Source organism: Rhipicephalus microplus, chromosome 3 (assembly GCF_043290135.1).
Source record: "Rhipicephalus microplus isolate Deutch F79 chromosome 3, USDA_Rmic, whole genome shotgun sequence".
NCBI classification, from domain to species: Eukaryota; Metazoa; Arthropoda; class Arachnida; order Ixodida; family Ixodidae; genus Rhipicephalus; species Rhipicephalus microplus.
This window is the reverse complement of record NC_134702.1, coordinates 69,370,073-69,387,622: the sequence shown is the minus strand read 5'-3', so window position 1 is coordinate 69,387,622 and position 17,550 is coordinate 69,370,073. Positions and strand designations below refer to the sequence as shown.

The 17,550-nt window shown below is 46.9% G+C and overlaps 1 protein-coding gene across 3 annotated transcripts in view; it reads right to left on the bottom strand.

The window, feature by feature from the left end:
• LOC142803775 (uncharacterized) overlaps positions 1 to 14,603 on the bottom strand; it is a 94,752-nt gene extending 80,149 nt beyond the window's left edge. The window contains exons 1-5 of one of the 3 annotated variants that reach the window (XM_075889744.1): positions 14,358 to 14,603; positions 6,823 to 7,280; positions 5,024 to 5,233; positions 1,371 to 1,760; positions 426 to 658 (exon numbers count right to left, since the gene is read on the bottom strand). In XM_075889744.1, coding sequence (XP_075745859.1) covers positions 426 to 658; positions 1,371 to 1,760; positions 5,024 to 5,233; positions 6,823 to 7,263 — 1,274 coding nt within the window. In that variant the 5' untranslated portion in view covers positions 7,264 to 7,280; positions 14,358 to 14,603. Of the gene's footprint in view, positions 1 to 425; positions 659 to 1,370; positions 1,761 to 5,023; positions 5,237 to 6,822; positions 7,281 to 14,357 lie in introns of all 3 variants that reach the window. The other 2 variants (XM_075889743.1, XM_075889745.1) reach the window with 2 other exon arrangements.
• Positions 14,604 to 17,550: the final 2,947 nt, after the last annotated feature.

Genomic DNA, 17,550 nt, shown 5'->3' with positions numbered 1-17,550 from the left:
CGGCTTACTTTCACTGTTATCGCGAGCGAGCACGTGGGCATGTGGCGGCCTACAGCGGCGGCCTCGCTAACTATACAGCTCACGATGCATATATCATCTAATAGCCGCAATATTGGATATATGATGCGGTAGTTTGAGCGCGTGAAATAATTTGTAGAATTAAGTGACCGGATAATTTCGAGCGGATTTTGAGAATCAGGAGTAAATTCTAGGCCGCGCGCAGCACCATAATCTGTGGTTCGCATGCTCTCAGGAGCCCGGACCACCAATCGTCGCTGTTTTAAGGCCATGTTGAAAAAATGTTGCAAGACCTCTTTAATTTTCGGGGCCAGTTGCACCAAGAGAATAGGCGTGTATTCACCGACGAAGTAATCAAGTTACTTTAATCTCTATAGAAGGAGATAGAGGTTTGCTTATCGTCTTACTTGCAGAGCAAATGGCCGCATTCGGTGACATCTATGATTTCTTCGATATTTGACTCAACTGCGCAAGCGCAGCACTCGACCACCACGGCATCTAGTGGCGGTGCTGCAACACCTTCCGTGTGCCTTGCTCGGGGTGAGGGTCGCTCCGACGCCGTTACCCGCGGTGCGGCGACAGTAACATTTTGCCTTGTTCCCGGTTGGGGATGCTCCGACGCTGTTTCGCAGGGGCGAGGCTGCAGACAAAAAGAAAAACGCAATTCTTCGCAACCGTAACAGAACTTCACGTTCTCGTATACTACATTGCACTGACGAGGCACATGCGACAGAAAAAAAGAATAGGTGCGATGAAAAGTTGTCCGTTAATAGGACTTGAACTACCAGTGCAAGTGAGTGTTCTGTAAAAGTCAGCTAGTTCGACATACTCTAAGTACCCAATATCTCCATCTTTCAGACAAAGAATGAGTGAGTGAAACAGCATTATTTGGTCCACAATTAGACGCGAGTAACCTTGACGTCAATTGGCTAGGCCCACTCTGGGACAGTGACGTTAAACAAGACCACCCTCACGCGGGTCCTCTGGACGGCCAGAATTTTATAAGCCAATTATGCCGATAGACATGGGCGTTGTGAAAAGGCATTCTTATTGTGGTTCACTCTCCTTCAGTTTCTTGAAAGTTTTTGTGCACTAGAGAGGTTTTTCTTGGCAAAAATGTTATATCTAGTTTACATATAATGGCGATTTCTGCGCTATACAAGTGCCGTACACATGTGAAAAAGAGACGACATACAGGCGCTGTCCTTTGTCGTCTGTCTCTCAGAAGTGTGCGGCTTTTGTATAGCGGTAAAATCGACACGTTAGGCAATTACCGACTCGCCCAACAACAAGTTCTTATTAAGGGATATCTTATTGCCCACGTTGTACTTGTGTAATTTGGCATTGCTTACAATGTTCGCTGCTTGCTGAACGAGCACTTCCTTCTGCCTCGATGCTTCTCGGCCCATGGGTTCTCTCACAGAGGTGGCGCAAGGTGGTGGCATGTCGCCCGACTCGTTCTCGTCAGCCCTGCTGCCTTCCACTGTGGACTCCTCCTTCGCGTAGGTCTCGCCGCCGCCGCCAGTCGTCCTTTCCTCCTCCGGCTGCGGGACGTTCGACCGACGGCGATCTCGCGCGTACGCGTCGCAAGTCTGGAACTCGTGCACAGCCTGACACTTCAGGCACGTGATGCGATCGCACAGTGTGCACCTAAGTTGCTGCGTACTAGCGCCCACGTAGACTGTATAAAGGCAATCCTTGCCGGCGCACCACACTTGAATCTCTTCCTCTTGGTCATCGAGCTGAAAAACAGAGAAGCGTAGACGAGAAAAAGAAGGGTGCTTAATCAGTCGCAAATCCATAAAAATCATAAAGGGTAACAAACACTCTGGTCATGGCAGCCATTTTGTTTTATGAATGCCTGTTTTGCTCTTGCTCTTATAAAAATTTAAAATGACACCAAGAAAACAATTTGGAAAACGAACATGGTTTCTCTACTCGAGTAATTGCATTGTTCTCTTCTCTAAAACCAATAGAGCGCCACTTACGATTTTACTAACATCCCATAGCTGAGAGGCTTTGAACTGTGGTACACGCTAAAATAAAAGGCAATAAAAATGCTGAACCCGCTATACCTAACTGTCAAACCATTCAGATATATGATATTTGAAATATAAATTTACAGTAAGGTCCTTATTATGGGTGTCAACCCCCAGCCTGGGCACAGGAGGAATCAAGACCCCCCCCCCCCCCCTGACCTCCTCATGATTTACGGCCCTGCGTTAAGACGAGGTTCTCAGTTCCCGCAGCGAAGCAGTATAATGATATAGCTGCTTGCGGATGGCATCCCCGGACTAAATGGCGCATACAGCAATTTTCGGCGCCCTATCAGCACCTCACCACATATGCCCATTGCCACCACTAATGTTTTCTTCACAAGTGTCACAATACTCGGCGGCGACATTCTCACCAATCGTAGCGCCCCTTCGCCTCGTAACATGTAGATGGCGTCATCGCTGTTATCAGCATTTAGCCTTTTAAGATAGTATGGGCTGAATTCACGCGTAGAAAGAAGTAAAGGAAAAGAACGAGTGCCAAGATGTTCAGAAGCTCTAAAAGGTGTGAAAACGACGTGAAGCAACTGCCACAGAATGCGCAGCTACTGAGTTCCATCTTCACAGCAAAGGCTGTGAACTTCAGCGTGAAATCGGGTTATGCCGTTCTCCACCAAGACCTCACTGACGTACTTAGGCCGAGGATACGACGTTGATTGACATATGGGGTTTAACGTCCCAAAACCACCATATGATTGTGAGAGACGCCGTAGTGGAGGGCTCCGGAAATTTCGACCACCTGGGGTTCTTTAACGTGCACCCGAATCTGAGCACACGGGCCTACAACATTTCCGCCTCCATCGGAAATGCAGCCGCCGCAGTTGCCCTCGCAATCAGAAAGTATATATTTTACAATGTCCTATCATCATATTCGCGACACAAATACGTCATCGGAGCCATGGTGGACCTGCATGGGATAAAACTCCTTTGCGTTAAAAACAAAAAAAGTTTCGTCGCCTGGAATCAAACCCGCGACCTGTCAGTCTGCTACTGAAGATGTCGGGCCTTCTACCAACCACGCTACACCAACACACATGGACTAGGTTCCACAAACGCGGTTTCTTAATCATTTTTTCTCGAACGGTGATCTTGGCTGGCCGGGGCGGTGCCGCTGTCTAAGAATGAAGTACTGCGCCATGACAATAAAGGCTACTTCGCATGCCGCGATTGGAGTGAAAAAAATCGTTCAGTTCACTCTAATCACTCCGTTCACAACCAACGCTAATAGCGGTTTCGTTTAACATGAACCGTGATCGGTCAGGGATTTTCGCTTTGCGACTGGAGCGGTGAGTTCTTGCCACCGCTATTTTCGACGGGCACGAATGTTATGTAATAATATGCCCATTATGACATCATGAAGTTTCTGTGAACGGTAACAAAGGGCCCTCTTGTTTTGTCATCTAAGAACAGTTTCCAGTCTAAATTCATTTTAATATGCACAGCATAGGCCATTACTACAACAAACACGTCGACTCTATTTCGACGGTTTGGAGAGATCAGCCTAACATCGACGTGTCCCGACCAAAAATCGCTCCCGCCGCTGCGATCGGAGCGAAAATTTTCAACATGTGGGAAACTCGCCGTGGACCGCTGCGCCGGGAGCGAACTGTTCTTTTTTTGTCACTGCGAGCGAATTCGCGGCCTGAAAATCGTTACTTTTCGTGTCATGTGAAACGGCCTTACCGAGCGCCGGTAAGGAGAGATTGGTATCGATCGACGCACTTAGGGCACATTGATGTCATTGCGAAGGCCTGCTGGCCGCGTTGACATCGAAGAACCGCCCTAGACGAAATTGTTTGCCTTTCGCTTCGCGTTAGCGTGTGACAGCTCGTGTCGGAGTATTGCAGCTTCGTATTCGAAGCAGAAGGTGGCTTAAGTCGCGCACTCATTCGAGGGCGATGACGTCATGGTATAGAACTGCTGCAACAAGCGCCACGGAAAGACAATGATATCGACGGGAAATACCGTTCCTTGCTGGTGGTTAGAGACGTTAAACCCCACGTATCAATCAAGCAATCAATCAAGCAATCAATCAAATACCGTTACCTGGTGAAGCGAGGCCAGCGAGAAGAGGAACGGCTTACGCTGCGCTCGTCTGGTGACCTTGTCGCTGAATCAATGTGGTAGCGTATACATGATTACATGCGCTAGGTTTACTTATTACTCGGAAGCGCCCCCCCCCCCATCACAATACCTCTCTCAATTAACGACGCTTTGAAGGAGTGCATAATGCCACGTTCCATTTCTCAAGTTTTGTCATCACCCCAAAACACTACACAATTCTCAGCGCAAAACGCGCGTGCAGTTTTCGAGAAGCTTCCAAACTTTAGTAGATCATTTCGATAACATCACGCCTATACTCTGCGAACTGTACAGATTATTCGGGAACCTACGCCACCGCCAGCGATAACGCTAGAACATTCGATGGCAAGAGTATAAATGGCGACGCACTTCGCCGCTTGTCAGTAGTTGATCGACGGCTGACGATCCGTTCGCCGCTGTCAGTGCAGGTCTGCTTCTGTGATCCGGCTTTCTGTATGCCGGGCACAGGTTCGCCCCAATATGCTGTTAAATCCCCACACAAAGTATTCTGTCTTCGGCCACGTCACGACCCCGTGTCATTATCGAGTAAATTCGTTTACTGTGTGCTTGCTGATGTCATTTTGGAGTAGCATTCCCGATTTGCTGGGTCCATGGGCACATTAACAACGTGACCTGCCACACTAGTTAAACTATCATCATGGGCGTTAACGTAAGTGCAAACGACGTTATACCACTGTTGACATTGTATAAGCTCTCATGTATCACTGCGCAATAAACAGTCGACTACTTCTTTGAAGACAACCTCCCCTTTGCTCTACCGATTCTTATGACTGAGCGATTAGTCATGCTTTTTTCTTTTAAACTCGCCCTGACAACCAAGCAATTTAGATTAGAGTTGATGGACTTACCTGCCGCCGATACTCTTCGCACGTAATTAAACCATGACTGGCATTGCAGACTAGGCACGTGGTCTTTCGGCACTTGTAGCAGTAAAGTTCCGTGTCACCGGCGTCCACCTGCTTTTCGAAACCACAGTCTTCGGTGCGACAGATGGCCGTGCGCATCTGGCGTGATGTGCCTCGATCTCCTGACCGGGTCACCCGATCAGCCACCACCGACTGCTGAAGGAGGAAATCCACGCAGAAAAATTGAGAAATGGGAAAATAAGAACACTCGGGATAAACATGTTCAAGGAGTGTTGCCTTAAAGGCCAACTCCGGCGATTTTCCCACCATGTCAAGGTAATGGTGTTTTTATGTTCCTGAGACGCTCTTGTCATGAGCCCAATAGCTCAAATGATCAAGAAACTTCAAAATAATTTTTAATAAGCAAAAAGTGCAATACCAAAACAGAAACCAAACCGGGCACCCTGCCTGCTTATGACGTACTATTTGGTAAGAACCGGAGTCCCATTGGCACGGAGTATGAAAACTGTGAAAGCCAGACTATAGCGAAGCGCTGGTCAAAGAGCACAGAGGAAGAAAAAGCTTTCCTGTGCTATACTCGGGCCAAAACACCACCGCCGTCGCCTTGTGGCCACGCAATAAATGCTTTAATGGCCAAAATAGCGATGCCATCGGTGGCGTCACTTCCGTTGACAGGCCAAACATGGCGTCACACAGCCAGTGTTGCCAATAATTCTGGCAAGCGAGGTGAGATTTTCGAGGCATTCTTTAAAATTCATCTGCAAACAATCAGTGCATCTCTCAAAACTGTCATTTGACATAAATCACGGAAATGTGTGAAGAAACGTATCCGGAGAATTTCATTGAGATCAATTGACCTCAAAAAATTGCCGGAGTTGGCCTTCAGTGGAAGACATTTATTAGATTTGGGTGCCTTTAAATGGCGGCGTTAATTCTGCAGACACTTCAAGCGTTTACATCTACATCTATGTCTGTCTACGCCTACGCCTGTCTGTCTACGCCTACGCCTGTCTGTCTGTCTACGCCTGCCTGTCTACGCCTGTCTGCCTGTCTACGCCTGTCTGTCTGTCTACGCCTGCCTGTCTACGCCTGCCTGTCTACGCCTGCCTGTCTACGCCTGTCTGTCTACGCCTGTCTACGCCTGTCTGTCTGTCTACGCCTGTCTGTCTGTCTACGCCTGTCTGTCTGTCTACGCCTGTCTGTCTGTCTACGCCTGTCTGTCTGTCTACGCCTGTCTACGCCTGTCTGTCTACGCCTGTCTACGCCTGTCTGTATGTCTGTCTACGCCTGTCTGTCTGTCTACGCCTGTCTGTCTGTCTACGCCTGTCTGTCTGTCTACGCCTGTCTGTCTGTCTACGCCTGTCTACGCCTGTCTGTATGTCTGTCTACGCCTGTCTGTATGTCTGTCTACGCCTGTCTGTATGTCTGTCTACGCCTGTCTGTATGTCTGTCTACGCCTGTCTGTATGTCTGTCTACGCCTGTCTACGCCTGTCTGTATGTCTCTACGCCTGTCTACGCCTGTCTACGCCTGTCTACGCCTGTCTACGCCTGTCTACGCCTGTCTGTCTGTCTGTCTGTCTGTCTACGCCTGTCTACGCCTGTCTGTATGTCTCTACGCCTGTCTACGCCTGTCTACGCCTGTCTACGCCTGTCTGTCTGTCTGTCTGTCTGTCTGTCTGTCTGTCTGTCTGTCTGTCTGTCTGTCTGTCTGTCTGTCTGTCTGTCTGTCTGTCTGTCTGTCTGTCTGTCTACGCCTGGGTTTACTAGTGATTGCACCCACCTTGCTCGGTGATGTGGACTGTGCCGCGACGTTCGGGGAGCGCGATGAACCCGCCGAGCTCGTTCTCGCCGAGTCATCTGCCCAGGAGAGTCTGCAAGGTGTTAGCAGTGTCATCGCATCGAAGTACGTGGCAAGAGTTGCTTGTGGCGAAACCCTCGATGGCGACATGTCACCTTCGCTGGACCCTCCGACTTTCGAGGGTGACGGGGTGTCGCCGCTCTTTCGTCGGGCACCCAACGGGGAAGGCGTGGGACTCCGTGCTGCTGGTCTTCGTTCAGCTTGAAACGCCGCGCAGCTCTTGCCCTCGTGCATTGCCTTGCAGTGAAGGCAGGAGAGGTGACCGCACTCCGAGCACCTGACGAACTTGTGACGGAGCCCGGGCTCAGCAGGCAAGGGCTTCCCGCACGTGGTCCAATAGCAGATCATTTTCTCTGCCTCCATAGCTTGTTCTTGCGTGGCTGCAGGATGATATGGATACTTAAGCATCGTTTAGATGACACCCAGCTGTACACAGCCACACTTTGTATTCTAGCTCCTCTTCCCTCTTGAGAAATCTTGATCTTCCTGCCAGAATAACGCGGTTGAAGCAGACTGACAGTAAAACAAGCGAGTGCTATAAAACTAGGACATAGACGAGAGGCACACAGGACAAGCTGTGCTGTGTGCCTGTTCTCTGCGTTGCCGTTTCATAGCGATCATTAGCTTCGCATCAAGGATGTACCAACACACGTCTTGGTAAGTCAAACTGACAGGTCTTATTTTGACCCCTCGATTGCACGGCTACCCAAGAGACGTCCATCCACCATAAACAGAATGCCTATATATGGGTGGTTGCGCTGGCACCCTTTCCACAGCGCCTCCTGGGGACCGTCTACGATTGCTCCTTCTTGCAGTTCTTCCTTTCAATTTCATTTCTGAAGTTGTAGTCTTTGTTTACAACAAACATTTAAGGAAACGGATACCAATGAGTCGAGTCACTTTACTTTCGATATCCCTGCACGTGTGGCCCAAGCCGCCCTGCTGAGTTAACGCACAGCAATAGGTTAAGTGTGAATCGTTGACGGAATCAAAACTATAATATTAAGTTATTATTATTATTATTATTATTATTATTATTATTATTATTATTATTATTCTCTGGTTTTTACGTCCCAACATCACCATATGAATACGAGAGACGGCGTAGTTGAGGGACGTGTTAATTTCGACAATCTGGTGTTTGTTAACGTGCGCTGACATCAGACACCACGTGAATCTTTGCCAATTTGCCTCCATCTGAATGTGACAGCCAAGGTCGTGCCCTCCACCTTTGGGCTATTAACCACTGTTCCTCCGAGATGAACACGATAGCAATTAAAGTGCCGCTGTGAAGTTCGGGCGCGGGTAGTCCTCCACTTGTTCTGAATACACGAAGCAGCATACATCTCTACCACGGTAAAGTACAATAACTCCCTGGACCGATTCCACATCTTTGTTAAAGCACACGGATGCCCTTCAGCTGTCGCGTAACAGGGTATAAATCAAGCTATAATATGCGTTCTAAATAGAGGGCGTGACGCTCGTTTGTTGCCTCCTTTATCTTACTACACAGAGGCAGCTTAACAGTCTCCCGCAGCATAATACCAAGTTCTCTAATCTGCACCCCCCCCCTTACTTTTTCAAATAAACAGTGAGATGGACAGCTGTGTTTTTTTTTTCCCAACAATCAAGGTGACATATTTTACAGCTCTCCTACAGTACACAGTACGCTACCACAGCGCCGTCTGGTGTATAGCGTTATGCGCCACCACACATCTCTCATTTCGGAGATAGTTTCACGAGATGCGACTTTCAAAGCAAGACCTATATATTGCATAGCTTTAGAATCGTCATGTCACCTCATATACGTATTCATGTCACCTTTCACGCTTTATCTACGTATTTCCTTCTTTTCCACTGCGTCATCGGCGTGCAGCTGTCATCCTGAAAAAATGCAGGACTTCTCGATTTGGTTGCACTTTTGCCACTACAGTTCCAGGTTGCTGGACTTCGCCACTCGATCCGACGCTGTGCTGCACTAATTCATCGGCACTGTCACGCTAGGTTCCCTGCGAGTTCTCGTATAATGCAAGTAGGCTGAGGTATATTGCAGGGCTGCGCTTCTGCGCTCGATTTGACCGGTGCACCGAAAACCGCTAGTGTCATGCTGCACTAACACTAGAGGAACTGGTGCTGCACTGACACGACACTTTCGTGAACTATCGTCCAGAAAGTGCTTCCCATCACGGAACGCTAAACTCCACGGTACTTACGAGTGCACAGAATTGCGACACCCATCGGTGTCTTTGCCATACAGAATCCTCGCTCACTTGAACTCTGCGACTCACGCCAAATAGAGCAGCGTTATTGCAGGACCCGGATAGTGTATGGCAAAGACGCCGATGAGCGTCCCTTGAGCTTGCCTGCAGATGCTGTGGAGTTCCTCATTTCTCTATAAGCAAAACGTCGAGTGCAGGTCTGTGTTTAGGCAAATTTATTTTGAGAGATATCAGCTACATTTGAACAGAACATCATCTTGTTAGACATACGTTAACGATGAAGGCAGACTTCATGTACGTTAACATGAACGCGAGATGACGCAAAAGGATAAGTACAATCGATGTTTCAAACAGAGACGCTCAAAAATGTGTCACAAGAAGACAAGCACACATATGCATATTGCATGGTAAACAAAATGCACAAATAAAACATGAATATATACATTCTGTGTATTTACGTATTTACGTGGCATTACTGCCGACGCCAACTGTTCCATGAGCCTACATATACTGTAGGCCGGCCGAAAGACAAGTTTCCCTTGTCTGTCACAAACTAACAGAAAACGGCAAGACCAGTACCGAATGAATCCTTGTACTCAGCCCGATGTCCCCTATAGTTAGCACTTGTGGCTGCTAATGGTGCCGCATTGTCGCTGTACAAGCGACCTGTCGCGAGCCCTTTTAGTTCTTAGATTTTACTCGGAAAGGTTTTACTCAGTGAGACTTGTTGGGAATAAATTTCGACAGCTAACACCACGAAAAAACGCGAAAGAACAAAATATCACGCATGCAGTCTTTCATGCATTTACCCAAGACTCGAAGGCGAGAGCCACCTTCTCCCTTTCGTCAGTTTTTTTCCCCTCCGTCGACTGTACTGACGTGCCCAGGCTCAGCAGCCGTCTTCGTATTGTACCACCTCTGTGTATGAGACACGACTTTGACAAGCAGACGATCCCATGTGATGATGTCCTGTTACGTGACGTCACATTTTTGGGGATCTGTGTCATTATTATGATGATTTATCATTCATTTCTTTTGACCCCGATTCCACCAACACCTTTGCGAGTTTGACGAGCCACCTACCTAATCATTCGGTTTTTAAAAAAAAATACACATAGAACAAGAGTTCGTCCCGCGTGAGCTATTTCCGTCACTGCGTTGTTTCTGGCGCTTCAAAGTGTCAATACAGATTATTCCGAGTCCTAGCTACGAAATGGTTCCGAGGCAAGCCCTAGTGGGGAACTCCGGATTAATAAGACCTCTTGGGATTCGTTAACTGGCCACTTCACTCACGGAAAAGATCGAGTAAAAAGGGGCATCTTTTGGTCCCACAACAAGAATTGTCATCTATCTTGCATTGCTTTCCTTGCACTGTCACAGCGAGCCCGGTACTTTCAAGTCACGAACGACATTCACGCATTCGCTTCATCAGCGTGACAAAGCTTCCTTGATTAGAAACTGACCAGCGCCGAAGAAGCGCAAGCAAGCCGTATGGTCATTATTCTTGTGGTACAAAAAGATAGCCTTTATACTCGATTTTTTAGAGTACATCTGACAAGGGTGTTCTAGAATTTTTCCCCACGAAATGGCGACCTCGATGGGTGCAAATGATACTGGCGTCCTCGGTGCAAGTTCTTTGGCAACTAATCTGCCGCAGCAGATAGAAACTGCAGCTGAAGAAGTGCGCAGCAACCCGGTTTGTCGCTACGTTGAATCGCTATAGCTTCAACAGTCATCGATTCTGAGATGAGTGCGACGAGGAAATCGCTTTGGTTGCCTATGTTGGACTACTGTCTGGAACGTAATACTCAAAACTGCCCGAATTACAAAACAAGCCAAAAGCGTCCAAGTGATGCGTATGCTTTCGAAAACTTCAACGCTTTGTTGTAGCAGACCCTACACGAAGCATTTTATTTTTCGCGCCCCTGTACAGCGCCTTGAGCGGTACTCAACAGGTGTCACCACTGCTTGGAGACCGCACATTGGACCGACCATTCAAATAAACCCTTTAGTTTCAAACAGACAGCCACGTTAGAGTGTACTAGAAGTGTTAGCCACGTCTCGTCATCATCGACAGGAGTTACTGTAACAGCGAAAAAAAAAGTAATACGAAATACGGAAAGAAAAACGAGAACGATAAACACACAAACACGTAGGTTTACAAATGCAACTAAAGTAATGTCAGGGTGACATTACAGGCAATGCTGCAGTACTTAATGCCCGAGCTCTTACTGACTGAGAAAGAAAACACCCTACCGCGAAGAATAGCCGCCACAGAATGAGGCAGGTGTTTGTTACAGGTGTAGTCCGCTATCTCCTCAAAACTTTGCAAATGAAGGCTAGAATGTTCGGTGAAAAAGGGCCGCAAAAGGCGTCAAATCTTTCGGAAGCTCTGGGTTTCAATGCGGATGGAAGTGTCGAGTGATCAGAGGCTGTGATAAGGAAGAGACGCTCAAAGTGTTCCGGGACAAAAGAAAGACGAAATGCCAGGAAAATATTGATAAAGCCTCATATTCTCTAGATACATTGAGAAATGTGCACAGTAGAATAAGAGGCTCGTTTAAAAAAATTAGATACACTGTCGTAATTCTTAAGCTATAACAGGTATATAATAGGGAGTCGTGAATTCCAGAACCTAACCAAACTTTACTGCAGTTAAGTTCGAATAATGAGGTAACCTTCTTAAAGAGAGTTGATGAATTCCCGTTCATTTTCACTCAAAACAAATATTCATTAACTTTAAGAATGGAACATATCCATTACTTTTATTCGACGGAGATCGCCGCAAATATGTGTAGCGAGTAAAGTTCGCATATAGCAGGGATGATAATGATGATGATAGCAGTGACGAGATATCAAAATAAAAACTTTCGACTGTATGTAAAATACAATACATATAGCATCATTAAAAGTGGTACTATGTCACTAATTTTTATATAAAAAAATAAACTTAATCTTGAAAACGCCGCACATTCTGCTCAGTACGTATACGAACAGATAAAGCAGTTATCGCAGCGTGGGCGCTAGCACTAAAAGCATGCGAACAGCCGTGTAGACAACGTTATCTACAAGAGCAACTGACGCAAATACATTTGTGCCTGTTATTCATGTACAATTACCAAAATCGCGCTTCTAAATCTGGATACACCCGTAGTCCACAACAGCTCATGATAATGACCTGCCTCATGATAACGAACGTTGATTAGTGACAGTCTTGTTGGGACGACACCGGATATTCTGAAGCGAATACGCCTCCACGCGGTGATCAAGATAGCGTCAGCAGTCCCGTCGAAGCTTAGACTGCAAGTGTCTTGTTAATTCCCCAGTTAAAGCAAGGAAAATGACCCTTTGCAATCCTAAAGTTTCATTTTGACGTCTTATCTACCAGCACAGGCGTGCTCAGGGTTTTCCTTCAAGGAGGCCACGGCTTAAGTTGTCGCAGTGCCCCCCTTCCCTAGTAAGTCAATGTATAGGCCAGTCTTACAGGGGGGAAGAGGGACCAACACCCTGACGCCCTCGTGCCCACGCCTATGTCCATCGGTGTCGATTATTCAAAAACATCCTAAACGTAGTCCGTACTTTGATAAGCAGTACTTCATTTCAGTACTAAATATGACGTTTTTTGGTTCGGTATTAGAATTTTCGGAATAATCGCACGGCCCTACCTGAATTAGTAATGCTTATCTTCGGGTACAAGTGCAGTGTGGCACCGACAAAGGACGCGCAAATCACCGCATTTCTTTGGTAACGCCTAGTTACAACAAACAAGCCAGGTTGTTATTTGTCGATTGTGTTCATAAAAAGTGAACGTGACTAACGATCATTATTCCCTAAAATAGACCCGAAATAAGGGTTGAGCTTCCAGAGAGAGAGCAGGATACATTCGAAAATACCACGGTATACAGTTTGAAGGCACGTCTAATCATGCTCACAACTCGGTCATTTTTTTTTACGCGCCGGGGAGCTTTTTTTTTTTTTCTTGACGTGGAATCTGCGGCTCACGTGCTATTCCTGGAAGGTAGACGAAAGGTTTCGTTCAACGACTCTGCCTTCGCATCGCTGAAGTGTTTGCCAACCCTATGACAACGAGAAATGCGAAGCGACTGTTACCCGACAAAGTTTCGACAGTGCTCGAAAATTCCGGCCAAACGAAAAGGCGCTGAAGATAACCAGCCAGTGCGATACGGATATAAATAACGCACGCTTCCTTCGAACAGCATGAAATATACGTTCGGTTGATAAAGGTCTCGATTGGGATACGAAAGTCGCCGCGACGCCATGTTGTGCAGTTGCACGTATTCATAGTTTCGGAAGCGGTTAATGGTTTAAATAAACCACCACGCAACACCACCGTCCTGATGTGACAGAGATAACACGCAAGTTAGAAGGTTTTGAGACTCACAATAGCTCGTTGCCCTCGAATCAACAAGAAAAACCTTAGTGATTCCCATGGGCTTTGTCTCGCAGCATTGAGTCAATGTAGTGTCAGGCTCTAACGGTCAATCGACGCTACACATTATGATTATTGAAACGTATTTTGCCCTCTATACTCAACACGTGACTCTATTCGTCCGCATCACATTAAATCAATTTGGACGACTGCCTTGCACATTGCCAATCAACGGACGACCCCGCAAAAGCGAGAGCTTCGATTTCCAGCCCGGGTTACTAACAGCCCAAGTCAATTGCGTTTCAAGTACCAAACATTTGCCTAGCACACAAAAGCTGACGCATGACTTTGAGGCGCAGACCATTTTTATATGCAGTACAGAATACAAAACCAACGACAGCTGACACAGTGTGAATATAAGCAAGCAGTTGACGCAGATAAGACATATCTCCAAACGAAGAGACACTTTGTTTTTACTTCTGAGAAAATGCTCGGATTCCTTCTTCGTATCGCCAAGAGACTACTTTAACGTACGCTCTTACACGGTGCTTGTCTAGGGCAGCCTGATGAATGGCTGCTCTGCAGCTTGCTTTATTTGGGGATCACTATTCGCGCAAACCGCACCCGCTACCTCCAGTTCTATGTGCAAGGTTTTGCTCATATACTTACTACGTGCGGTGTGACTTTGCGTTGTATCATCCACGGCGCCGGCCCATGCGTACTTTTTGCGAAGGACGGTGACCTAATCAACACGTTGCGCACCCTAAAGACGAGTGTGACTCACACGGTCGAAACGATAACCGCGGCAATGCAATCGAAAAACGAGCCAGAGCAGGTTCCGCACTCACCTTCAACGCATGGGCGTCAACGAGATTTTCATGTCCTAATACCGAGCACCTCGCCGGCGTAGCGAAGGCATCGATTCACCTGTCGCACTGAGCACAAGAACACGTCCACGCAAAGACGACGTCGAGTCGAGACGTTGTTTCGAACCACTCGGTTTCTTCCCGTTCTGGCGGTTGTCACAAGGGGCGGCAGGGTTGGCGTCGCGCTCGACAGAGCTGTCGCCGGTTGATAAGCGGCGTGCGGAGAGCAAAAAAAAAAAAAAAAAAAAAAAAAAGCTATGCAGCTCCAAAGTGAAACTGATAAGAGGGGCAGCGTCATACAGGCGCTAGCTCACCGAGCTCCGATGTGAATATCGAAGTCGACAATAGCCGACAGAAGCGAACAAGCCGGCCCGGCACCACCGGCATTTCCAGGTAGCGCGCACGGCGGGATATTTGAAAGAAAAAAAAAACAAAGGCAGCCGGTTCAATTATATCCAACTTAAAGGATTGTTGTATCCGATGGAGGCGGAAATGTTGTAGGCCTGTGTGCTCAGATTTGGGTGCACGTTAAAGAACCCCAGGTGGTCAAAATTTCTGGAGCCCTCCACTACGGCGTCTCTCATAATCATATGGTGGTTTTGGGACGTTAAACACCACATATCAATCAATCAAAATATTGTTGTATTGTTTTCTTGAACAAGAAACAAAAGGAAATCAGGGATTGGGCCACATAGCTTGAAAAAGAAGCAAATTACACCCTTGTACACAGTTTGTACAGCCCCCCCCCCCCCCCCCTCCAAAAAAAATGTGTAGCGGCATCCAGACCATCATGAACAAAACAAGGAATATAAAAGATAGCTCATAAAATTTGTGCGATACAGTGAATCTGGTTTTAACTAGAAAAACTTGCACCTAACATACTTAAATGCCAATCACTCAAGAAAAAATCACAATATGAGACACATGTGATAGCTAACATTTTTATTCTTATTACAATACATGCAGTCGCAACTTGTCGTTAACCTTGTAAAAGAACCGAATCCCGGCAGCGGCGGTCGCATTTTCGACGGAGGCGAAATGCGGCCGCCACACTAAAAGAGAATATTAAGTAGATGTTAATTGTTGAATTAGCGGTCCATGAACCCCGAATTGCTACATTAGTTCCAATGAAGTGCTTACTTTGAAATAAAATCACTTTTTAGTGGTCCGGATCACGTCAGCGCACTTCAAATCCCCCGCCTCAAAGTGGTCTGTCTCACGCCACTGTTGCCGTGCACAACGTTTCCCGCCTTTACTGCGCGGCCGCCGACATTTGTTGTAGCAGAGAGAAAGTACCAGCAACAGAAGCCATCGAACCATATTAACTCTATGATTAAACCATTATCTGCCATCTCGAAGAATAAGGTTCTGCTTGCTTGGTTACACTGAGTTCCTCTAGATGGCATCACACATACAGCCTAACCAGGCGAAAACGGAATTTTCGAACCACTCGCGCCATTCTCCGTGGTAATGCCAGGTGGTTCTTTTTTTTTTATGTCCGACATAAACGGACAAGCGGCATTTCATTATGTCTCTTGATGCACGGAAGTTTCTACTTTTATTGCAGCTAGTTTGACTATTATTGATTATTTGCAGTCGGGCACTCTGACGTCATTGAGATCATTTCCAAAATATCCCACTCACGGGGCCCGTCGTGTAGTACATTTAGCTCGATTTCTCAGTGAGTAGGGCACTGCTTTTGATAATATTGCCGTTTTAGACGTTGTCATGCACTGAGTATACATACGCTGACATGAATTGTTATTTGCATTCAGTGTCCCATTAGCGTCGGCTCCAGTTACGCCACGGGAGCCATCGTATATTTCATAACGATCTATCATGCTAAAGCATAGCAGCTGATTTTCCTACTAAAAAGAAAAGTTTTTTTTTTACCGTGATCTTACCTGCAGAACAAAAGGTCGCATCTAAGGGCTTCGATAGTTTCGTCGCAATTGGACTCAACTGCACAAGCGTGGCACTCAACCATCAGGACTTCTACTATTGGTGCCGCAAAAATCGCCTTGTGCCCCACCCTAAACTTGAGCCGCTCCCTCGCACTTTCGCTGAGACATTACTGTGGACAAGTGGAAACGATTGATGGCGGCACCCATAACAGAACTGCAGCTTCTTTGCTACAGAACTTTGCCGGGCTTTACTTGAAGTCAACGAACCTGAGCGACCACCTGTAGACTGTGTGTGCTCCCCCGAGTGTGCTCGTGATTGTGTGTACCTTCTCATCTCTCTGCAACCTCTTTTCTCCCCTTCATCCTTTCCCCAGTGCAGGGAAGCAAACTGGATGTGCGTCTGGTTAACCTCCCTGCCTTTCCTTGCATCTTTATCGCTCTCTCTCTCTCTTGCCGTGCTAGTTTCTTAAGATTCATAATCGACATTAACCAGTGCAACACGAGAGGTACTGAGTAGAAGGCTACACATATATACACAGCACTAAGTTGCAGTTGAATTGCAGGTGTTTTCCCTAAAGAGGTAATTAACCACGCCTCAAGTTTGGCGAGAAAACTTATCCTGCGGATAGTGAACACTGCTATGAACATCCCAGTAAAATCCTTCGTTCGCGCTGAACCTTACTCGTCCTCCCCCCCCCCCCCAAAAAAAAAAAACAGATTCGAAGCGGAAGTCAAAGTAACCATTTTTTCAGGCGTCCTCCTGCCATACAGAGTAGGGTGTGGGAACGGGCTGTTTGGCGTTGAACGAATGGCAATACCAACTAGCCCGCTTCACGCAATGAGTTTCCGGCTCATTGCACAGAATGTAAGTGCGTGTCATTTCTTGAAAAACAGCGTTGGCCACTCACCCTAACGATGGCTAAGCTCATCATTGAAGTGGTGGCGATAGCAAATGGAAGCTGCGTCAGCAAATTATCCATCGCACTTACAAAAAGATAAGAACCATATCATACTGAAAGTCACCGGCATGCACGTGTTGTTCCGGTGTAATTTCTTCGCTGTTTGGTTTCTGGTTTCTTTTTTCACGTTTTGTGCTTTAACTAATAATTGTTTAGATCCCATATGACAGAGATTTATTTGTCTGTCACTTCAATAAACGATAGCAGAAATTCAGCTCTTGTTCTCGTCGATCCTGTGTACCTTTTGCGCTTCAGTTGTAAGATTTCACACAAACGTCTGAGCTGACTCTCTTCGGAGCTGCCAGCACCTAC